General features: G+C 33.7%; 1 protein-coding gene across 3 annotated transcripts in view; it reads left to right on the top strand.

The window, feature by feature from the left end:
• The window catches only part of Cdc23 (cell division cycle protein 23), a 155,176-nt gene that overhangs the window by 40,429 nt on the left and 88,729 nt on the right, over positions 1 to 26,018 (top strand). For all 3 annotated transcript variants that reach the window (XM_089592380.1, XM_089592382.1, XM_089592381.1), the window contains exons 6-7: positions 10,609 to 10,873; positions 10,934 to 10,987. In XM_089592380.1, coding sequence (XP_089448506.1) covers positions 10,609 to 10,873; positions 10,934 to 10,987 — 319 coding nt within the window. The remainder of the gene's footprint in view (positions 1 to 10,608; positions 10,874 to 10,933; positions 10,988 to 26,018) is intronic.

The raw sequence follows: 26,018 nt of genomic DNA, 5'->3' as shown, positions 1-26,018 counted from the left end.
AATTGATGCTATGCCAGTCCATGCCATTGACATGATTTTTCTATTTTGAGAAATAAAAAAATAAATTAACGTTTTGAATGAATAAGTTTTTCCTGACCCTCCAGGACCATCTATAATAAAAAGGTTATTTTTTTGTTTGCAAATAATACAAAATATATTTTTCTGGTCATTATTCAAACTTTTATACATCGAGTTGAAAATGTCTTTGCTGAAACGTATTTCATCATCTATATCTTCTTTTTTACTCTCCATTTTTTTGGTGTAGGTAAAGTAAAGCATCCACATGATTTATCTTCTGATTTCAAAATTTGGTTAATATGGAAAAGAGCTAATTTATCTTTATTATTAAGCAAACTCTTTGTAAAAAATTCTTTGTATCATTCCATATTTTATCACCTTGAACGTTTTCTAAAATTAAAAACCAAGCAAAAAATTGTCCTAATTGATATGAAAACATAACAGCAATTGCTTCTTTAAAAATACCATCGATTTTCTTATTATTGTCTGTACCCGCGGTTAAATACCCATTGCAATTGCAGTATCTTCAAAAGTTTCATAAGTTATTTTTTTGTATGTTCCAATGTCTTCGAACGATGTCGAACCAGTTATTTTACTTAATACAAGTAAAATAAAAATCTTTCATGATCTTTACGAAATATAATGTTTAATCGACCAATTGCAATATTTATATTACATTGTTTCTTTAAGATTAATTCTGAGTTTAAGATTACTATTTGAATTTCCATATGTTTAAATATCGTTGTTCGAGAAGTTCACTTTAACGTGAACATTAATTAAATCTGAGAAGCTTTTAATTTTAATACTTGTACGATAAGTCCCATTTTTTGACATTATGTTAATATATTAATCCCTACTTTTTACATTTTGGTCATAATTGCTTCCTACTATAAATTCATAATAATTTTTCCATTTATTTAGAACATTATTAATTACTAAAGAACGAGCTCTCATTCGTCTCTATACAGAAAATAAGAAAAAGTTCTGAATAAACAATATCCGTCCTTCCTTACGTTAACTTTTACACTGTTTATTTTAAAAAATTTTAAAAATATTTAGTTTGATTTTAAATTAAATTTAAATATTACAAAGTACAAACGATTCTTACAATGTACGGTGTGGAATACTGGAAAGAACTTATTTCCATATTTGTCATTGAATCTTAAAATGAAAAATTTTTTTTAACCACTTATATCAATTGATAAAATATTGAATGCATAATAGTAACAAAAATAATATAAATTATATGTTATATTAAATTTAAATGATGTATATGTGATTAAATTAATTCAAACTTTTCGTTGTTTAGAATGTAATCAATAAAAAAAATAATGTATACCTCGTTTCTCTAAACATAACGAAAAGTTCTAAAAAAAATTCTCAACGTACCACAATAGTACCTTTTACGTGGTGTGGAAATTTACTGATTAATGTATAATTAATACGGATGTTGTTTGAATTCTTAACGATGTAGATTAACTTTTCTTCCTCACGAAATTCTGGGCACCAACCTCTTCCCACTAACAGATAAAATTTAAAGACTCTCCTTTTCAGTTAGAACAGTAGAGGGTTGGCGCGCGGAGGGCGCAGGGGGGTGAAGCCCAACTTTTATATTTATACATATGTTCCTACATTATATAGTTATTTACAAGGGGCTGTCCACACACCTCCCTCCTTGGCTTCCCGCATTATTATTAAACCCCCCCAGCCCCCCTCAAAACAAGGGAAAATTGTATATATTTCAATGGAAAATTAACCCAATAAAATTTTTGATTGAACCCCCTTAACCCCCCTCGCCATCCCTCGATTTGTTTTGTGCCTACTTGTCCCCCCTTATTCTCTTTTCATGCTTTTCTAAGCCCCCCTCGCTCCTTCTAAAAACCAAGCACAATTTCTTTTATTTTAATGTGAAACTAACCCAATAAAATCCTTGATTACCCCTACTCATCCCCTTTTACTCCCCCTTAATTTGTTTTAACGCCTGATCACTCCCCCAACCCCTCATTCTCTCCTTACGCTTTTTTACCTTCCCTCTAGCCTTCTCTTATAAGGAGTCAAAATATTCTTTATTCGCATGTGAGATTTATTAAATACAATTTTGGTCAATGGTTAATCAAACATTAATGTAATTTCGTATTTTTTTTATAACGTAATGTTTAAATCGAAAGTACTACATGAAAAAATATTTTAATGTGAAAAAAAGTAGCAATTTATAAGCATCAGCAATTCGCTGGTAAAATATAATGAAACTATTTTAAAAATTTTTAAAAAGTACAACACTTTTAAAAAAAATTTTACATCATATCACGTATCTCTTTATTTTTCCACGTATACAATAATAACAATAATGTATTTATCAAAGTAAAAATATGTAAATGATATAATATATAATATATTATAGAGCACTTTTTTTTAGTTACGTTAAAAGCAAATTATCCCTATCAACTACGGGGAGACAAAGCTGCAGAGAATCAAAAAAAACAATGATGAAGTCAATTTATCTATGATTGAAAAATTTAATTCCAGACAATATTTTTTATCTCATTTTCATTTTCATTTTGCACGAAAGTGCCACTCTCAGTTTTGCATCTTGATAAGGCAACGTATAATTGACCATGTGAGAACAATGGTTTTTCATAATATGGTTCTACCATATTAAAAGTTTGACCTTGTGATTTATTTAAAGTCATTGCAAAGCTAAAACTGAAGAAATTACTTTCTGTATAGAATGAATGGTAGTGAATACATATCGACGCCCCGGGCGAAGACTATTCCCTAATTGGCCCTGGACGAAAACTATGCCCTTTCGACGTCTCGGGCGAAGACTATGCCCTTTTTTCTAGTCCGGACGGAAACTATGCCCTTTTTTTGGTCCCAGACGAAGACTATACCCTTTTTTTCGAGCCCGGGCGAAGACTATGCACTTTTCTCAAACCCGGACGAAAACTATGCCTTTTTTTTGGTCCCGGACGAAAACTATGCCCTTTTTTTGGTCCCGGACGAAGACTATACCCTTTTTTTCGAGCCCGGGCGAAGACTATGCACTTTTCTCAAACCTGGACGAAAACTATGCCCTTTTTTTGGTCCCGGACGAAAACTATGCCCTTTTTTTGGTCCCGGACGAAGACTATACCCTCTTTTTCGAGTTCAGACAGAAACTAAGTTAAAAAACACCCCAATGTTAATTACTAACCCCTCTTGTGTTTTACTTTTCCTAAACAAAAAAAATCCTCCAGATTTGCTGATTTATGCTTTTGATGGGTGGGTAACAGCTACTAGTACGCTGGAAGAAGCTCACGAATACGAAGCTTTTGAAAACGATTAAACATTTTGAGATTTCGCGATACTTGTGTCAAAACGTTTGTTATAAGTTTTATTTTCACATCGAGATTCACATGCACGTGAATCTACAGACGTCTTTGTAAAAAAACAACACGTAATGTAAATGTAAACAACAATGACTATATAAGTATATTTGACTATATATCTAATTACAAAAACAAATGTACGGTGAGCTTAAATGAATTGTACTAATTGTTCTTCATCCCGGCTCCAGAAAAAGTCAATATCTTCGTCCAGACTCGAAAAAAATGTAATAGTCTTCACACGGACTAGAAAAAACGGGTATAGTTTTCATCCGGACTCGAAAAAAGGGCATAGTTTTCGTCCGAGCGCGAGAAAAGGGCATAGTCTTCGTCCGAACTCCGGAAAAGGGCATAGTCTTCGTCCGGGACTCCAAAAGGGCATAGTTTTCGTCCTAGCGCGAGAAAAGGGCATAGTCTTCGTCCGAACTCCGGAAAAGGGCATAGTCTTCGTCCGGGATCCTAAAAGGGCATAGTTTTCGTCTGGAACAGACAAAAGGGCATGGTTTTCGTCCAGACTCCAGAAAAGGGCATAGTCTTAGTCCAGGCTTCGAAGCAGGGAATAGTCTTCGCCCGGGGCGTCGATATGTAGTCTATAGCCATTAGCATGTTGTGAGTATCATAAAAAAATAAAAATAGACTGCTTGTTCCAATCCTAAGATTCGCAAGTATACAAACGACGTTTTTAGTATAACTTGCTCGTGACATAGATGAACGAATCTTGTTGTAGTGGTGCCCCTCATGCCTTAAGAGTACAAGATCTACTTCCGAATGAAAATTAAAAGAAGACGTAAACTGAGGCCAAGCTTGGCTGCCATGCCGCCTACCTGGGCTGTAGCTTGGCACTTGACTTGGCCCACAAGGCTCGTAATTTAATAAATAAAATAAAGTAGTTATATCAAATCACACAATTCTCATTTTGGGATAGAGTATTGGTGGGTTGACGTGCAGGGGGCGAAGCCCCACTTATATATATATATATATATATATATATATATATATATATATTGTGACGGTGAGATACCGTCGAGCCATCATCCGTAGGCTAGGACCGATAGGGAAAGAAGGAAAAGGGAAAAACGGAGAGGACAGTTAGGAAAGGATGGAAAGGGAAGAAAAGGCCGAAAAGAGATCAGATTAGCTTGGGCCAGCGAACCCGCGAGAAGCGAGTTTTTTCCGTGTTGCCGTCTCCTGTGGCTCGTTTTGTTTTTTTTCTTTGGGGTGTGAAGTTGTCGTGTGAAGTCAACGCCACGGGAAGTGTTGGTGTCGTGATCCGACTCCGGAACCCGACGACAAGGGCAGACCGAGTCCAGATCTGACGACCTTTATCTCCACTCACAGCCAGTAGGGACGCCTACTGGCCTCTGCGAGATCACTCCAACTACACCTAGTTCGGCCTATCCAAGGCAACTTCGAGAAGCGACCTCACCGCCCCGCGTAAGTACCTGCCAACAGGCAGTCTGTTGTAAAGGGCAGCGGCCCTCGATTAGCCCGCGTAAGTCTGCCCGGTTCGCGAGTTTGCGCCGCGTGCTCGTCGAGTATTCTCACCTAACGAGCGTACGTACACAGGCACACACATAAACATACACACCCGCGAGTAATATTTTGTATTACATTTTATATTAATTAGTTAAATATATTTCTGATTTTAAACTTGGTCGCGAGTGCTTCCTTTTGTGTGTGCCCGATTCCCGTGTGTCGTATTAAAGGCGTCACGAGAGGCGACGACGTTCAAGGTCGCCGCGATATTTGGCCCCTGCGGTGTCTCGGCGAACGAGACCCGCGAAATATTTTACAGGGAGTGTCAACGTTGGATATCCGGGCAACACAGGCCCGGTCGAAGTGGAGAGACTCCGCCTCGTTGATCCGCGTTGTACACCCCGTAACAATATATATATATACACTTCAGAAATGGTGAAGTATGCGGACATTATTATGTAAAAAAAGGTTATAATTATGAGGACTAAATCGTACTTATGTGGACCGTCGTCATAACTTTTTAATGTTATTAGTATATATTCAAAAAGCACGTAAAGTCCTTATAAGTCACCTTACGTAAAGATATGTGTGTGTGTTCGTGTGTGTGTGTGCGTGTGTGTGTGCTACTTACGGTAAATCTAGCACTTATTATTACTAATACTACCATAACGTTACTTCTATTATTATTATTATTATTAATTCTATAAACACAACGCACTAACCGTTTATTTAACCAAGCATTGAATCAAAATGTTAAGCGATTCTCACTGTTCTTTTTGCAATAGGCTTGATTGAATAGATGAGTGGTGCCTAGCATTAGTAAATATCAGTTATATTTTATGTTGATATTAATATTATGTTATCAGAAAAGTTTATAAAATCTGTATGTAAAAGGGAAAAAAGGTCATGAGTGACTGAGTCACTTTTCCTTTTCTCGACGCGTGTAAGACAAAAAATCGGATGTGGGAAGTGCCAATTTTTGAGTGGAACAGAGCAGCTCTAGCCAATTAGATCGTTGGCTATTGTCTTTTTTTTGAGATTATCTCCTGGCAAGCTTTCCTGCGTCATTTTCGCACCAGTGTGTTACCGACGTTCGCTACTTTTTATAAAAAGGCTGGAAGGCTTTTACATAGGAGAAAAAGAAGAGTTTTTACTTTTATCCTTTGAATGATAGGCTGGATCACTAGAGGCCGTCTCTGCTACCACACGGTCCTCCACAAGTGCGGTTCATTTTTTATTTGGACATAAGTCTGGCTCAACCACCTTGCGCTGGTTTTTTGCGTGTACAATTCTAAGATTCAGAATAAAAGTAAGTTTATTTAATCATTATTAACTTTCTAACTTTTCTTACTTACTGCGCAGATATAACCTCTAGGGCATACACTATTACTTAAAAGACTAGTGGTAGCCTTTAGACTTCTTGGGAATAAAAAAGCGGGTTTTCTGCGTTAACTTTGAGGCATGCACCTCTACTCAAGACGGTAGTGGTAGCCTCTAGATTGCGAAACAAAACACTCTCATTTTTCTACTATAGTATATACCGCTGCTTCAGATAGTAGCGATAAACTCTAGGCGCATCGCAAGAGGTTGAACATAATTATTGAGTGTGCACCATTGGTCAGCACAGCAGCTACTCTGAACGGTTAAAAATTTGATCCCCTACTCAAAATTATAAGTGCTCTAGTTCAAATACCTTGCTGCGTACTCTTAACGATTCCTTAGCTCCGCGTCCCATCTACCCGCCCTGTGTACATCCTGGGTTATCAAGCGCAAGCTTGGACCCAAATAAAACGTCGCGCCGACGTAAGATTTATTTAATAGTCATTAAAGTTACACTCTGTAGTCGCGTTATGCACAAGAGTAAATCAACGGTTAAAAAATTTTTACCATCAAAAAATATGTGATGGAATTAAAATTAAAATTTTAATTCCAAAAAAAAAATTTTCTACCACATTCGAACTCGCACCCTCGTTCATAACAGCCGAGAACTGTATCTTGTTACTCGTGAGGTCTCTTTGAGAGGAGGTTACCTTTTACTTTTCTTATCCTGTGGTTCCTCACTTATTTTTAATTACTGTATTCATTTGTTATTTATTGATTAATTTATTTTTAAATATTTATGTCACTCCCATCAGTTTTTGAATTTTTGAGTCAATAAGTAATAATTTATTCAATGCTATCCAGCAGAGTTTTACAATATTTTATATATTTTTATTATTGGTTTATTTGTGCCAAGTTCTATGCTTAAATTATTTGGTTTTCAATGTGTCTTGTTATTTCAGGATTTCTTTATTCGTAAATAAAGTGCTTTTTTGAGTTATGGAACATTAAGTGACATGTAATATTATTCAAAGATTTTTTCGAAGCCTTCTTCTAGATTTATGTTGTGGGTGTCATATACGCGTCTAGATGAGTGTGTGAGCATACGTAACCGGTACGAGCGCAACGTTAGAGATATTAGCGTAGAAAGTTCTTTTGAAATAATGGGATGATCGATTAAAGTGGGCAGTCTCGTATTGGCTACCCTGGCAGCACGTCGTTCCATGGCTATACTTCGTTCTTTTCTTATTTTTATAACGTATTCTTTATGATTGTTTATTTATTATTTATTGAAATATTTATGGGAACCATACCCGTATATGCTCAATAAAACGATATTTGCACCACCTTGTACCACCAGAAGTACTTCCTGAGTTTTTCGTATTTTCAGTCACTAGGTCTTTTCAGGTTCTGTAGCCCTAGTTTTAATACATGAAAAAGGCAACTTATTTAATTTTTCTGATATATGAATTTCTTATCGCACTATCTGATCATTTTATTTCATGTCCTTCAAGTTAGGAAACTGTTTTTAAAACTGTTTGAAATAATGTAAAATGTCATGCCCTAATCACATTTGTCAGCTCATCCCAGAATCTTATACTTGGAATTTTTTGTACATTTATTGTATGTTGCATGTAATTAAACCGATATAAGCCTTCGCACTCGAAGATGCGCTTTTCTCATAAGCATTTGAGAACAGATTGGCGAACTATCTTTGTTTTTGTTATGAATATTATAGTTCTTGCTACCACTGTTAGTACTTTTACCATTTGAATTTGTCATTACTAGTGTTATCATTATCTTCTGATTTGTCTGTTTTTTTCATTTCTTTTTTTTGTCATTATTCTTTTTGATGGATTCATCATGTTTGCTTTTTTGTCCATGTATAAATTTTGTGGTTCGCTCGTACCTGTTTAAACTGCTTCGTTCTTCTTGTTGTATGTTCTCTTTATTTCATCTCCTTTTAGGTCAATTTTACTTCTCGTGGTCAGTGATCAACTCGCCACAGTAATTGCACAAAGTCTTCTGTGCCCCGCAGCTTATACTTTGTACTGATAGGTCCGTAATCTTTACCAACCATGCTTGTCGCAAACAGTTATATTTTCAATAGTTTACAATTAATGTTTTTGATATTTATATAAAAAAATTACTAGTGAAATTCGTTGCGTGTATCTGAAGAGAGGGGATAGACAAAATGAGGCCAACATGAATAATGGTTGCTAAATAAAGCTTTATGTATCACTGATAGTATCCAAAATACAACTTGGAAATGCTGAATATTTCGACAAAAAATTGTAGTGTAACTTTTTTACATTTCTTTAATGTAGAATTCATTCATGTACACAGTGTTTAGAAATTGTGCATTGAACGTATGATTTACTATCTTTTATTCACTAATCATTTCCTGTATGATACAACATTAAGCAAATTAAGGGGTAAGAGTTCGCCAGTTTAGACTGATAGGTGTTGCATTTTACATTTTGTCACTATCTCTAGCTATTTTCAAATTCTGCTATCATGTTAGCAGACAAAAAAACCATATTTTAAGATTGTAAGAGTAAAGAGGCATCAAATTTACTGCATTTTTAGATTTTAAGGCTTTGATGGATATAACTTACAAGATTTTAGAGTTGTAATGATTTAAAGTTCGCGACTTATACAATTAATACCTAAAAAAAGTTTAGTTCATCAAACTTATGGAACTCAATGGATATAAAAGCTATGAAAGCTTGAAGCTTAAAACTATTTAAGTTCGAGATCGTTTACTCGCAGTGAAAACCATGAAGTTTAATTTCTTATAACTTTTTAAGATTAAACTGATTTATAAAATTAAAACGCGACTGTAACCTTAAAGTAACAAAATACATCAGTAGTAATTATGACACAAATCATTACTGAACACAGATATCGCCATTTTTTTATGTTCATGCTTCTCATTTATCATACAATATTCAGTACATTCAAATTTTGTAGTTTTTGAATTAGAATTCTGAGAATGTACATGCTAAAATCATGTATCTTTACCCTTCTTTGGTTTTAAGGTTATAAGAGCTTACAGTGTACATTTTATTGAATTTCTTGGTTTTAAATACTCAATGCATAAGAGTTGCTCAATTTTTTTATTGATCATATTTAGGCCATTCAGTAATCAAATAATCGATGAGGATACTTGAAAAGTCAGCACTACCGAGTATACTACTATGAGCAACATTCGCAGATTAATATCATCGATGAACACTAATTTTGCAATAAATTCTTTACAAAATGTTTTAAAAATTTCATGCAGTTATTGTAAACTAAAAGTTAAAGCCTAGCTGTAATTATTGAAAAAACGATAGTTATATCAGGTGAAAATTCTAAAAACTATTTTTCAATTATTTTTGAATGAATTAAAAATTGACTGAACCTTATATTATGGGGTTCAAAAGTTTTCAGTTCTAGGGTCTCAGAGTTTAAAAATTTGAGTCATGAAGTTAAATTAGCTTTGATGTAAAATTTTTATCCATAATTGTTTCAGTAATTCAATTACTTGTTATGACTCCATAATTTAATAAATAATAATTAATAGTCTCAATTAGTACTAACAACTATTAACAGTACTATGTGCAAGTTGGTATCATGAAAAAAGAACTTGTTTTGCAATAAATTGTTGGTTAACGATCTATAAAAAAAACTAAAAACCAATTTTAAAAGGAATACTGAAAAAGCCAATTAGTTAAACCAAGAAAATGATTAGATAGTAAGTTCTGAGAAATAATGTTTCAGTTATTTGAAGAAATAAACAACTTTGCTTTGTGTGCTCTAAAATATACATCCCTTATGAAGATGTACATACATACTTGTATTCTTAAAGATGTTTAATCTCTTGCTATAGTCTATGCAACGCTCTCTACAGCTTGGTATGTCAGCTGTCTTTCTCACTCTCCTGTGATAACATAACCTTTTGTAGTTTTTACCTTGCTTGTTACTTAATTTCTTTTCTTGCAAGGACCTTCGGAATGTTCAATAAAATTAAATACGATCATTAGATATTTTTTTATCAATAACAAAATTTTTATCTAAAGCTCATTGTTAACAAGCAAAGTAAATGCAATAAAAGCACTTATAAGGATGACAGCCAACAAGCCTACATGCAAAAATTAGTTAAATATAGATAATAATTACTCGGTTCCTAAGAACCCTCGAGCCTTCAAATTTTGTCAGTGCCATTTTCATGAATTTATTTATTTGTAAATAAATTTTTATTAATTTCTCATTGTTGGTTCTGTAACCGATAGAACTCCCTTAAGTGCCCCAATTAGTTTAAAAAGACAGGGACAAAAAAGTCTATCATATGCAGCTTTAATAAGCTTTCTGTTTCTCTTTAATAAAATTTTAATTGCTATTACAATGTTTTTTGTAACAAATTATTTATTTTTTTGTGTTATAGATTGTATGAAAAATTAGGTCAACACAACAATGCAGCAGCAGCATATGTTGATTTTGTTACAGACGAATGTAAAAATTCAGATAGAGCCGAATTAAGCCATGCTTACAAATTTTTAACCCAATATCACTTAAAACTTAATGAGTTAGATGACGCAAATCATTATGCTCAAAAATGTTTACAATATGATGAAACAAAAGAAGAAGCCAAAGCCTTCTTAAGAACTATTGCTCAAAAAAGGATTAAAGGGGAAGATAATTTAATGATGGTATGTATGCACTAATTTTGTTACTACTTCTAAATTAATTTTTTTTGTTTTGTCACCTAGGTGGAATACATCAATGAAACGAATGCAATAAATGGAGATAAACGTCACGTATTGGTAAATATTTTATTATAACAAAGTAGTGATCAACGACAATATTCCGTACCTCAATGCAAATATAAAAGGGAAAAGTATTTACATAAACTTTTAGTTGATAAAAATTTACACCTTACATGGACTGTGGCTGATTAAATTGGGAACAAGGTAATTTCAAAGAAGTATGTGTGTCCCGGTCATTTCCGTAAAGAAAATTATATATCAAGTTTGATCACAATTTGAATTTAAGTCAAAAATACTTGGTTATAAACATTACGGACTTGGTGGTGCTACCAATTTTAATTTTGTATTCTAGATGTAAAAAATAATCGACGAATTCTTACGAAAAATATTAATGAAGCTTCCTCTTCACGTTACCTACCAGGCTTTTACGAGTAAATAAGAGACTTTCTGCAAAAAATAATTAAAATAGAAGATTGGGCTTAATACTGTCAAATTTACAACATTTATTATGTTACCTTAACCACTTCTGCAATTCTAGGTTCTGGACGCAAGCAGTGCGATCTTTTTTTTTTCTTCTTCTTCTTTTTGTTGATTTCTTATAGAAAAAGTGTATTGTTTAGAAAACTAACGAGAAATTTAAATTAAAGAAATATTTCAGTGTTTTTTCTCAAGATTTGTTGATTAATTTTTGCATGTAGAATGTGAAATTTGAACCAATTACAGTATCAGTCCTTAGTGTTACCTATCGAATACATTTCACTCTAATTTAATGTACTTCAACTTCATTAAATAATATATATTTAGATATTGAAAGTGATCGGTGATCCGTTGAATATAACTTTTAATTAGTGACGAAAGTGATTGACTTTACGAAAGTGACTAAAGCTCACGCATGTGTTTGAGATCACCTACGTTTCAATTCAACAAGCTACAGTCTATTGAAGTCTCTCTTCTGTGATTGAATTGAGATATGGAGCATGAACGATTGAATTTTTTTATTTGTGTGGGTGTTGTTTTTTTCTATTTTTAGCTAAAGTAAACGACCCAGTAGTTGACAAGGACCCAGTAGTTAATAAGTCCTTTGCTTATGAATTGAAAATCTAACCTAACACATATATATATAGTATTACAAAATACGTGGTTATCGACTACTGGGTTCGTTATCGACTACTGGGTTCGTTATCGACTACTGGGTCTTTTACCTTAGGGGCTTTAACAAACCTGGCCGTTTATCATCACTTCAAGGATGGTCAGAGTACTCTTTAGTGAAACTGATGGTAGGCGCACACACGCAATTTAGTTTTTGAAATTTTTAAAAGTCGATAGAATTGAAGGATGCACAAGGCAAGTGAACTTTTAGTTAAACTTCCCTTTTTCTTTTTCTATCCGCAAAGTTACATTTAATGATGCAAGTCTGTGTGTGAATGTGTGCGTGCGCGTGCGTGTCTACCATGTATACATGTGGAATACAATATGCGCTATGTATTCAGAGTATAAAATTACCGTACATCAAGTAAAAATGAGAGACCAAAAAACACCCTTTGCGTTTTTTAAAGGGTGTGGGAGTATTGAAGAGCACATTTTTATTTATGATAATATGATGATATTATTACTTACGAAATAATAAGTAATGATTGATCTAAAAAAGTAAGTGAGGTATGCTAATAATAAAAATTAAAACAGGTTTTTATGAAGAGGAAAGGAAAAATGAGGTACCTAATCACAAAGGTGTTAAACGACGTTACAACATGACCTCAATTTCTTTTTTTTTATATAACTTGTTGAAAGTAAGGTTAAATTTAATTTAAAAATAACGGCACGTCATAAATATTAATGTCATTTTTCATACATTGTTTTGAAACGATTTTGTGATTACATCCTCCTCAAAAAACAAAGAGAACACTATATATTAAAGAGAAAGCATGGTAGGCAAGAATAATAAATTGTTCGGATTCTTCTAAAGTTAATGAACATTAAGGTGCATTAATAGAAAAATTTTCAAGCCACAGTATGTCTCTGTTGGTAGCGTTCCTGCCTACAGATCTTGATGGCCAGGGTTCAAATCCTACTTTAGACAAAAATTTTCATTAAGAAGTGTTTTTTTTCTTGATGGGATTGGAGCTTCAAAAAACCTTTTGATTAGTTCCCCACCCTTTCACCTACTAATATATAACCACCCTATGGCCAAATACAGTATATGGCGTAAAAATGGCCATGTCTGAGCATCTTAGAAGGCAATGATGAATTTAAAAAAAAAAATAATTTATATCGGACCATGATATTAGTTTTTTTATATTTCGTATGCATTTGAATAAATTCTAAGTAAAAAAATTTTTTTTTTAATTGTTGCATTTGTTGCATGTTGAAAAAAATGTAGTAAACACTTATGCGTTAGTTATAATGCCACATTACCGCTTAGGTATTGCAATAATGAAGCTCAAACTAGCAGACAAATTCCAGGAGTGATACCGTCAAATACGCTAGTCTTTTTTTTGTACTATAGCCTAGTAATTAGATTCCATGTATATCCATTGCGATTTTATGTATCCTATATCCTTGACCTACACCATCCTTTTTTTTATCATTACCCTCCTTTTTCTTCCTAAATACGCAAGTCGTTTTGTGCAAGCCTCCTTGCAAAATTTTCCTCAGACGACTCGATAATCCATCATACTGACAAACAGGGTGCAGCGATCGTTTCAAGTAAATCCCAGCTTAATCAAGCGTACTGGAAGAATCTTTTCCAATAAACCATCTAACTCGCTGTTCTCACCTTACTTAATGTACCAAATCGATAGTGATTTTACTACTATGCTGGCCAGGTGTTGGCTATCCTTAAAAAAGAATCCCCTGGATGTCCAGACGTCACTAGAAAAACTCACTACTCGTTCTTTTTTAATTTGATAACTGGTTTTTCGGCATTCTGAGTACTTATCCTATTAAAATGGCTCGAGAAAAGAAACCTCTATATTTTTTGACGGAATTCGAACTCATGACCTTCGGTTAGGTATCTGGCATGCGAGCCACTAATCTATTAAAGCTTTGTTGCTTTCTATTTATAACTGTTTGAATATTGTATTGTAATGTATTGTACCGTTTACCACGTTTTCGCCAGGTGGATGACATACATCACTCTACGTCGCCGTCGTGTCAGAACTAACAACCTCGTCTCCCTGGTTTGTAATTTTTTATGGACGTTGCACAAAAATGAATTATACGGTCAATTATGGCAGTATTTATATTTAAATCTTTTAGTATATCATCGATAAGTAAATTTAAATGTGAGAAGACTATTAAAAAAATAAATTGTTTAGAATTTGTTGATCTTATAGGGCAAAATAAAAACTTGAATTACTTAATGTTAAGTAAAAACCAGAAAAATATCCTCCCTGAGTGCGGATCGAACGCATAGCCTCCTGTTCACTAGACAGTTTCTCTACCACTTGAGATACCCAGGAGCCGTATATTCACTCGCACCGTAGGTTTGGATAAGTTCTCGTTCTTAATTTGATCTGTTTTTAACTCAAGTTCGATTTTTAATAGGTATATTAGGAAATGATTCTAATGCTTGTATTTAAGTAAGACATTTAATATTACTCTAAGAGGTATACAAGTAATGTTAATACATTGATCATCGCATCAGCACATATGTAGATGGCGGCACTTTTATATGAGAACTCTTAGAACCATCCATGTCCTCTTCGATAACAAATGTATAGTACTGAACCATATCTAGATCATAGACTCGATGATGTATAATGATAATACTATAATCTTTTTGCGAATTTCGAATAGATAAATTTTTTGGACTTTGCTGATCTTATAGTGTGAAATAAAAAGCTTTTTAATAATAAGTTGTGCGAGGTTTTTTCCTTATATGGAATACTGGATGCGATGGAACCAGGAGCACAATGTATTAAATAACAAAAATACGAATGATTATAATTCAATTCCAAAATATATTCAAAGCTCTTGTCTTATAAAATAGTTACAAACTTTGATCTCGATGCAAAGACTAATTTATCTATTTAATGAAAAAGGAAATAAGAACATAATAAAACATAACGCAGTTATCAAACACCATTCAAATCCAATTAATCGTAGATTTAAAATACACTCAATAATATGCTTTTCTTGATTCGCACAACTCACTTTTTAGTATCTTAAGATTATATAACTTTTTGAATAAACTCGCTTCGTAACAAATTAACGCTACTTCTCCTATAACAATGATATAATATTTAACTAACGAGAAAACACCTTTTTTTACATGAGTCTTACACAATATTCACGATTGACGAGGCTCGAATATCAATAAATCATAACTTTAATTAGTTCAATGACGCACTTCAGACTTTCGTTCTTATTTTTGGATTAATCACCATTGAACGCAAAATAATAGTTGTAACTAATAATCGAAATTCCTTACTCTCTATACTCTATTGGACTCAATATCTCGGATACAATATAATAAAAATATAAGGAGTACAATCGTGGGCTCCTCGCAGAATCAACGGGATATATCGGCTAGACAACACGGCAGCACGGTATATAAAAACAACAGAAGAAATGAACTTTAAGAAGAAGGAGGTAGGCTAGTTACTCAGCAAAGAGAGATGAGTACGCCCACGAAGCCACCGCAAGGGATTTATTGCTTCTGTGGCGAGGAATTATCGTAATGATAATTCGCGAACTCCTTTCAATTGCCTATTAAATAGCCCCCTTTTACTCACGCAGACCGGGAAAAGAAAACAGGCAGAGGCGAGGGGCTTGGGATGAAGAAGGCCTTGTCCCCGGAAAGGACCCAGAGAAGAAGGCCAGCGGTTGCTGAGCACCCTTCAAACGCTCGACCGATTAGGTCCGGTTCATGAGGAACTCTTCCTCTGAATGCCACTCCCATCTTTTCTCTCTAGCCTCTCCCTGCTTTTCCCTTTCCCCGTGGCGAGCCGCCGAAACCGATGCCTGTATTCGGGCATTTTCGCGTTTCCTCACCCCCGGTCGGAGCCCCACGCATCTAGTCCCTGCAGTTAATTTAATAAATAAAAAGACCTTTAAAAAGTTAAAATTATTTGTTAATCACAAAAAGTAACTTTAAAAGTACGAACCGCTCGTAGCCTTATGCTGGTACAGTAACAGACTTTACCGACAGCAAACGCATAAAGTCATACTGTAGCCATGTTAACTTAGTTGTGATTTTTAATTACTTCATGCACAATGTTGAATCTCGCGTTCATGCACAAAAACACCTGTTGAAAAATGTTTTCTAAAATCGCTGTCCACACCAACTGTTGACTGTGTGCATTTTGATAGATTGAAGTATCCCTTCCAGTCTCATACACCTGGTGAATACGCATTTCAGGGTATGCAAGTATTTCATATGCGTCCGTAGAGAACAATTTCCCTCAGATTATACGATCCTCCATTCCATTTAATTCTGTTTGCTGCAAGTTATAGCGATTGTCTCAATCATATTAGGCTGTTATCAGATTTAGTCTCTTATTCGTCGTACTAATCTTTTTTTTTAAATTAACTATCAATTAACCGATAAGTTGGCCAAGAATTTCGGAGATGGAGGAGGAAGGAAGCGAACAAATTTGAATAGAATTGCAGAGCAGTATCATGTATGTATTTTTGTGTTTGCGCTAAGAGATTCAATGCAGACTGTAGCAATATTGAAAAACTTTAAACTAGTGTTTTGTCATTTAATTATAAACTACATGGCAAGAGTTGCCCATTTTAATAACATTTATTCTTCATAATATTACCACCGATTTTAACTATAAAAATTAAAAATTAAATATCTTGAGCTCAAAAATATAAATTTAAAAAAATTTTCATTGGAGAAGTTTAAATTTCAACTTTGTTTTTTTATTCAAATGAACTATGATGTAATAAATCTAAAAAAATTAATTCTTCCCTTTACTATACAAACCAAGGCCAATATCCCAGTACTCAGTCTCTTAAGGAAAGAAGTATATTTCTGCGTTCATTAAATTTAAAAAAATTATTGCGCGCAGAATCAAAGAACGTTACTGTGTTTCACGATAATTTAATTATATGATTGTTAGAATATGAGTAAATTTATATTAGTTTAAGTGTTGACAAGTGTAATATTATTGATTCACTACCTCCTAGTGCGTTTATTTAACAATGATAAATGAAATCCAAAAAACTGTTAATTTTAATAAACAGTGAAAATTTTGAAACTTTTTGAGGGTACTAACTTATTTAGTACACGGTCACTCAAAAGGCAAGGTTACCTATCTCAGATAACGATCATGTCCCAGTTCTCCATTATATTTGATAGTAACATATGGATAGAATAATACAGTTAAATGTGTAAAAACAGTGTCTGTAAGGATAAAATCTTGATTAGTTTTACTTCAAGAAAGTATTATTTATTGATTTGTATAAAAATATAAGTAATTGAATTATTAAATACAATGACCCTCCCCGTCTTGGATTCGCCTGAAATATACTGAATGGAATACTTTAGTGTGTTGACACGTAATGTAAAACGTTTTCACCTAAAAATTTTAAATCTATTTCTGACACTTCTTACAGGAAAAAAAATTACTTGCTTAAAACATTTCTGTTCAGAATCCATGCAGCTTCTTTGGTCAAATGATAAGCTGTAAAAAATAAAGAAAATATAATCATACTGAAAAGTACAGTGTGTTCCGTACGCCATAAAATGGTTAGAGGCCTCAAAGAGTCATCGATTTGCACTTTTTCACGTTACAGTAAATAAAAAGGGCTATTTAACAAATAGTTCACACTGTAAATATTTAAAAATGACAAAAATATAAAATTAAATTTTTTTTCCAGTCTCACAACTTTGTGACCAGAGCAACAAAGTCCTGGAGCATAATCTCTTTATTTTTTATCTCCACAATGAATATAAATTCATTCATGAATACAAAGTCAATTTTGACGCTGCTGTTTGAATCTCGATAAATGTTCTATGTCAGTTTATTGATGCCTAAAATTGTATACATTTGAAGCATTTTAAGTTTTCCTTCCAATTTTCTCTCTTGTGACTATAGGCAGGGTTAAAACTTTCGTGAGCCCTAAAGGCTGTTTTTTGTCAACTTTGTTAAGTTGTAACGTATTTGTAGTTTGACGTCTGCTGGCCATAAAAAGGACTGATGAGCTTAACTCTTTCTTGGCAAAGTTTCCAACAAACGTGACTGTCTGGATACCTCGAGGAATTTTCTCTAGCCTGCTGCTGCACCACCATACTGATCGGGAGAAAAACTACAACGTTAGAAACGTAAGAACTAATTGTAGTCCCAACGTCACCTGATGTTATGTGGGATGCGTTGGTGTCTAAAGCACCATCTTTTTTGGCAGAGCTCAGTCGATAAAGTGATCTAAAGTGGGAAGATTGGTTCATGATACTTGCCTGTTGAAGACTGTCCCGTTTGCTCAAGTTTATTTTCTTTCATAGCTGTTAGTTTCACCTAGCGTAGACCTCGATGAGAATTGGTGATTCCTCGTTGAATGTTTTGCGTTGAGTGAATAATGCAGGGTCGTTGGTGGCTGGGGTTCTCAGCCTCGTGACGAATAACTTCGCTCGTAACGTCTGCCAGTGAATGACTGACTTGATTCAGTAGTGACCGACTTTATATAGTGTTTTAGTTGACGAATAGTTGCTAAAAACGGTGGTAAAAATATATTCTTTGGCACGGTAGTTAAACGTTAGATGGCCCTAAAAAAAACTGATAAGATACATGATTAAATAGGAACCGTTAATACTTATGATAACCCTGAAAAGGGCCAGTGGTGATACTTCCAGCCATTTCTTCTTATTATTATTCGTAATAATGGAGAGCCGGCTGTGGGTAGCTTGACTTCTACCCTTAAAACCTCTTGATGCGGAGATCGTGCTGGAAGGTACGCCGCGCTGACCAAAGAATATTTCGTCTTTTGGTTTTTCCCCGGATAACCAACCGTTCATCGTTAGTCGGGAAAGTGCAGATTGTGCTCTTGCTAGACGTCTGCTGGTATTATGCTGAAGACGTTACCGATCGGAGATCCTATTTATCGGTGGCGTTTGTGAATCTTGGTGGTTCGGGATGGAGTTCGATTCATCGGTTTTTGCGACTTTCCTTGATATATTAGTAAGATAGATATAAAAGTACAGCAAAATACGAATAATTTATCATTCATTGATTTTCGTTTTGTTTTGTTGTTTCAATTTTTGTGTTTTTTTTCTTGTTGAGTCTCAAATTTGCTTTTTGTTTTCTTAATTTTGACTTTTTTTTTGCACGTCGTTAAAGTTCTAGTATTTTCCTCTTTTTTTATCTGTTAATTTTCGAGTTTGATTATTTCCGAACCTCTTTGTCTTCATCAGCTTTGTCATTCAATACTGTTTTTTCTCAGTGGTATTTTGTTATCCCTGATATCATCCAATGTTGCTTTTGTTGAGTCTAAAGAACACGGATTTATTTTTTTAGTTTTTGTCGAAGTGTTTTTTTTTATCACTTGTTTTTCTAACATAAGGTTAACCATAAAAAAGCAAAAGTTTTTTTAAGTATAGCCAAATATTATTGAGTGTTTGATCTTGAGATTTATTAATATTTATAGCAAAAGCTAAAACTGATCGAAATTAAGTTCTACATAAATTTAATGGCAGTGGAAAAGTTTGTATAGTATTCAAAGATATTCTTGGAATGAAAACTTCCTTTTTTTTTTCTTAAATTTTTTTTGTACCTCCTGTTTTGTATTTTAATTATTTGCAACTATGTATTAGTACGCAAACCATTTGATATACTGTAGTGTTTTATGAACATTTCTATACTTTCAATTTTTACATCGAGTTCATGAGGTGGTAAGCTTTAACGTTTTTAAATTTCAGCGTCTTGAAAGGAAAATTTGTAAAAATATTATCATCTGGTTTCATGTGTATATATATATATATATATATTTCTTTATCTGTATTATTTAAATTTAACTGAAATTCACGTTATTTTTAATATTATTTCTTATTTCGAATAGGAATAAAATAAAATAAAATTCAAGTATTTACTGCTTCTGAATGGTACGGGTTCAAAGTTGTACAAGCATACACTAATAACATTAAACAACAATTTCAGAGGGAAATGAAAATTGTAGATAAACAACTTTGACTAAATTATGGTTTTTATTTTAACAACAACAAAGATAATGATAATGATGTTGCTAATTATTACATTTTTTTTAAAACTATTTTATACATATAATTATTATTACTGCAAGCATAGTAAGTATGGAGTATTATTGGATACCAGATATTAATTACAATGTATTTTGATTTTCATGATAGTAGACAAATAATGTACCTCTTAAGATAAATATTTTTTTTTTATACGAACTTTAAGGCTTACTTCCTCTTTTTGTTAACATTTTTATTTTTATCACATGAATTGTGTACTTGTTAGAGTTATACGCTTCTTGTGCTGTAATGCATCAATAATCCCTTTAGCGCCATACGTGACAAAAACTAAAGATGTGCAGATAAAATATTGCACTTTCTTAAAAAAATCTTAAAAGTCAAAGGTTGTTCAGCAAAAAAACAAAATAAAAAGTATTAAAAGTTCAAGCCATACGTCAATTACATTTAAGACGTATCAAAGTGAAAAAAACTTCTGAATTACCTAGTTATTGTAAAGTTTTTAGGCTATGCATGATAAACAAGACATAATGTTTAGCAGTAACTATGTGTTTATTCTTATATCTTATTTTGCATACTGATTCTTGATAATTACAAGATGGTTTTCGCATAGTTTTTTTCTTGAAAAAGTTAATCCCAATAGCGATGAATAAGCTCTAAGTTTTACTAAAATAAGCTAGCTTTGCGCTTTAGTTTAATAGGATCCGCTAGGAATCGTCGAGGTAAAATTAAAGCCTCCCGTAATCAAAGATAGTAAAGTGGTTATAACATGTCCCTTCGAGTCGACGATTATAGTAGTCGTTCATCGGCAGTACATCCAGAATAAAGTTTTTACTTGTGCAGCTGGGCATCCTGGCTACCAATGACACTCTTCTTTCTAGTGGTAAAATAATAAATGGATTGTTACCCCTGATCGCCAAGATAAGCGAGTGTCACGGAAAAATAGGCGTTCGGAACGTCAACGTCTCTGGTGGAATACCAGGAGACGTTTCCAGCCAGAGCACAACCTCAAAGACTTAAAGTTTTGTGGCCGATCAACCATCCTGGTGCCATCAGAGAATATTTACTACAAATGCAAGTCAGGGAAGACTGTCGTGAGAAGTACGGGCAGCCACAACGGCCTCCTTCTCAGTGATCATCCCAATAGCATACCCACAGAGAAGGTATTCTCCAGGTTACTTCTCCGACTAACAATAAGTGGTTGGTTATCCGGGGAACGACCTAAAGACGAGATATTCTTTGGTCAGCGGCGTACCTCCCTCCTTTACGGTCTTCGTACACAAATACTTCAAAGATAAGAGTCAAGCTACCCGCAGCTGGCTCTTTAACATCAAAAAAATAAGGAATAATTGGAAATTTTACCACTGGTCCTTTTTAGGGCCAATATAAGTATTTACATTTCCTACTCAACCATCAATCTCATCGGTTCTTTTAAGGGACGCCTAAGTTTAAACTACCTTGCCAACAAATACATTTTTACCACTATTTCCGGAAGCAATTTGTTGACTATAAGACTGTAAAGCTGGTCACTATTAAACCAAGTCAGTTGTTTACTGGCAGACGTCACGAGCGGAGTTGTTCGTCGCAAGGCTGGGAACCACGGTGCCCGCGACCTTATATTGTCCTCTTGATCCTAAGCGATTAACCAGGAATGACCAATCCCCTCCAAGATCTGCGCTGGGAGAACCTAACAGCTATAAAGGAAAAATAAACTTGAGCCAACGGGACAGTCTCGAACGGGCAAGCATCTTGAACTAATCTCTCCACCTTAGATCACCAAAACAACTGAGTCTGCAAAAAAAGACGGTGCTTTAGACACCGGTCCTGGTATAACGTCGAAGACGTTGGGAAAGAGTTCTACATGTAGCTCCAAAGCTTTAAACGTTGTTTTTCCCCCCAATAAGTGTGATGCTATAATAACAGGCCAGAAAAGATCACCCTGAGGTATAGAGGCAATTACGTTTGCTGGAAACTTCAGTCAAAAAAGAATTTACTTAAGAAGCTCACTGATCTTTTTCAAGGTAATCGGACGTCGAACTACCTTGCCAACAAGTATATTATAACCTAATAAAGTTGAAAAAAATAGCCTTTAGGGCTCACAAAAGTCTTAACTATAACAAAATTCACTAGAAGTCGAATTAGCAGGAAATCTTCCAATTCATATAATAAATACAATTTTAGACGTCAAGAAAATGACGCTGAACATTTATTGAAATTGAAGCAGCATCAAAATCGATAAATGAAGAATTTATTAAGTGAGAGATCAGCTTTTCACTATAACCCTCATAGTCATCTCTTGAATCTTTCAGTTTTTTAAACAGGTAGAATATGTATTTGCATTATTTTGGCAATAAAAAATGTAAAGATTTAGCTCTAAGACTTTGTTGCTGTGGTAATAAAGTTGTGAGGTAAGAGAAACAAATTTTTTTTAATTACATTTTTTGTGGGTTTTAAGTCCTTACAGCTCTAAAAAAATAGCCCTGTTTATAGATTATACTGGAGAAACTAAAAATCAACGGCCTATTAGGGACAACGATTATTTTACGGCATAAGGAATGCACGGTACTTTTCAGCATAATAATATTTTTTCACTTTTTACAGCCTTTTACTTAATTGAATAAACTTTATTGTTTCCGAACACATATGTTTTTAATAAGAAGATTTTTGTTCTAAGAATTGTCTGAGGAATATATAAAAGTTATGCAAATTTTTATTTCGATCTGGAAACTTTGAATTTGTACCCTTACAGAAATAAAGAAATAAATTTTGGATTGAAATTATAAGATTGTTTTATATACTTCGAGATAAATTTTTTCATAATGCGTGTGTAAAATTTTTAAGTGTTTCTTCCGATCCATACAGATAAAATATATTTATGGCCATAAAATTTTAGGTCAATGAAAACTTGTTTGTTATTCAAAAAAATGGAAATTTTTTTCTTACATGTATAGACTGAAGTGTTGATTAAGAGACCGGCTGTTTTGTAATAAAATATATAGTAAAATAAATATATGTGAATAAGAAGTTTTGTGTGAATTTGTACATAAATTTAATATTGTAAATTTAATTAACAGAAGAGATAAAGGAGTTTTCTCTCTTCATCGGTTATGAGGGCTCTGTAAGGTGACTAATGAATATAATGGGATGGTATTTCTACAGTTTCTATGATTATAAAAGAATTATTTTCTTTTATGTATATATCAGTATTATGTTATAAAAAGACTTTTAAGGATCATTGTTTATTACGTAGTTAAAAATAATATTATTGGAATAAACTTCAGGTCATACCAAGAGTTGTATACTTATACTATATAGTCACAAAAAATTAAAATCAAACAGTACAAATCAGTTTATGATTGCATTATGGAGTACTGCAAACAGTCAACTCGTTGATTTGTATAAATTTAACCTATTTGCTACATGGGTCATGAAAAATACTTACATACAAGTACACATAAGAAGACTGTTAGAAAAGTGTTTGACATTCGGTACTCTTTTAAAAAATACTTATTTCTTTAACAATATCTATTATTTCCTTCAAATTTTTTCCCTCTGATGTAAAAAAAATTTATTTAATAGAATTGTGTTACGTGGGATTCTATGGCCTTAAGGTGCGCACGAAGTTAATAGTCGAGGAACTAGTGTCAACTTCGTAATCTATCCAAAACGAGAGAAAAGTGCGTAGCGTGTGTAAGACCTTCGTCCTTGCTCGTTCCAACCAGAGAGAGAGTTTCCTTCAGCATTCTAACTACTTATCTCTTGGCTCTCTCCTACTACAATTGTCTTAAGTAGACCCAAGAAAAAGGGGGCGCACGTACGTGTAGCTATGATACTGTACGGTACACGTCCGAAGCCGTGCCGCTACCGTCCTCGATGGCGTTATGCTCATTTTACTATTATGTATGTTTGTGTCAAAGTATTGTAATTATGTTACAATGTTTGTGTTGTCTATGAGATTTCTGACGTAGGATTAAAAAGGTGGAGAGAATACAAAAAAATCCTGTCCTTATTCCTCATTAACATAAATTCGCTAAATTGTTTTTTTTTGTGTGTAAACATTTATTGTTTTGTCCACGCTCTTCTTCTTTTACAATATGAAGCAGTATTGCAAAATTTTTATTTACTTATTCCTAGAGTGTAATAATCTTAAAATTATTTCTACTAGTTATTAAGCATTACTTAACACAAAATACATGGTCGTAATCAATTATTATTTTCGCTCTTTCGATCTCGTTTACTATATTGTTGTGTGCAACAAAATCCTCTAAATTTAACAGTTAAGGATTACTACTTAGTCCTAGGGCTTATTACAACTACTTATTCTACTTTAAGATATTGATAGTCAATTTTGTATAATATGGTATAACAATATGTTATAATGTATTGTATACTATAACTTATTTTCCTACTGTTGGTCTGATCATCGTTTTAATGCTTTTTATTAGTGTTATATTGTTGTTATATCGGCTGTGCTACGAGTCTATTGGATGTTATGCTACATAATGTGTTTTTTTGTTCGTTAATGTGGTAACTAAATTATAAGAAGCAAACGCAACTTAGATTTATTGTGTATGGTAGTTAATATGTGTATTAATTACCACTATCATCATTGATACAGCGATTGCTTCTTTATATTCTCCTCTTATGCGCGAAGACGTAGCATATTGTAAGCTGCAGATGGTGCACCTTTAATGGCTACGCGCACTTGGTTTTGCGATGTGACTGGTCTACCTGGTCTTTGTATGCTTTGTAACATTATTGTTTGCATTATCACTACACCTGCTACTGCGCCTTCACTTCCGTATCTGTTTTTTGTACCTGTAAGCACTAGCCAAATTTAGTATTAAGAGGCCCCCCATCCTAAGAATCCAAACGACCCCACTGCCGTGCCTGAAGCTAGTGCTTAGACCAGTAAGCATCTGTATTGGCTTAGCCATTTTGATTCGAAGCTCAAATTTTACGTCGTCAATCTTAAAGGCTTGACTCTGAACTTAAAAAAATTATACAAGGGATGAAAGGGGCGGAAGGAGATAAGTTGCTGAACCTTATAAAAATAGTAATAGAAAGAGACGGACTACAGGAGCTCGGCAGCCAAGAACACGGGCCCGAAGATAAATTAACGATAGTTACTAAGCTAAGGGACATAGTTCAGAGAGTACGCGAAGAAGATCAAACGGAAGAAAAATTTTCCAACTGGACGAACAAATTATTAATTGATATCTTCTTTATTTTTATATACATATTCATTTGTCAAATGCTAGATATTCAATGAGTCTTGTGTGGAAATCACAAGTCCTTCGTGTGCATCATCATCATTATCCTCATCAGAATCGTCTTGATAACGTTCTTCAGAGTCCAAGCTTGAGGGTCGTGCAGGAAGTGCATTCTTACATATCTCTTCCACGCAGTGCACACAATATATAGAGCACTCCAATTCGTGCTTTATGCAACTGCCGGATTTCAAGCAACCTTTTAAGCAGGAGCAACTTATAATTTTTTTACAACGTATCAGGCAACAGAGGGTTTGAGTAGGTTCCAAACCATCAGACCCTAATTCCCAACCGTAATCCTTTGGATTCAACTGTCCTTTGGATCAAATGTCTTGTGTTTAGAACGTTTTTAAAACATATACAGCATAATTTATTTAAACCGATGCTTATACTTTTTCCTGTATACATTGCTGCTATTACTTTACTGCCAACATCTCGTATAACTTCACGTCAAGCGTTTGGTGCATTGAAGATTAAAACTTTATTTACTAAAACCTTGTTAGCAATCAACGTTTTGATGAACTTATGCTTACCAAATCTGTAGAACGTGGATGTAGTGTCATAACCTGAAAAGCTATGCGTGAAGCCAACTATTTTTTTAAATTGTTCCATTGTAGCTGCGTCAAATTCAAATTCTGCGTAAAAAGAATCGCAGCTGTACACC

Source organism: Copidosoma floridanum, unplaced genomic scaffold, assembly GCF_036245765.1.
Source record: "Copidosoma floridanum isolate Cflo_tuat_1 unplaced genomic scaffold, Cflo_Japanese_pri ptg000016l, whole genome shotgun sequence".
NCBI classification, from domain to species: Eukaryota; Metazoa; Arthropoda; class Insecta; order Hymenoptera; family Encyrtidae; genus Copidosoma; species Copidosoma floridanum.
The sequence above is the reverse complement of the archived record's forward strand: the minus strand, read 5'-3'. Positions and strand labels throughout refer to the sequence as shown.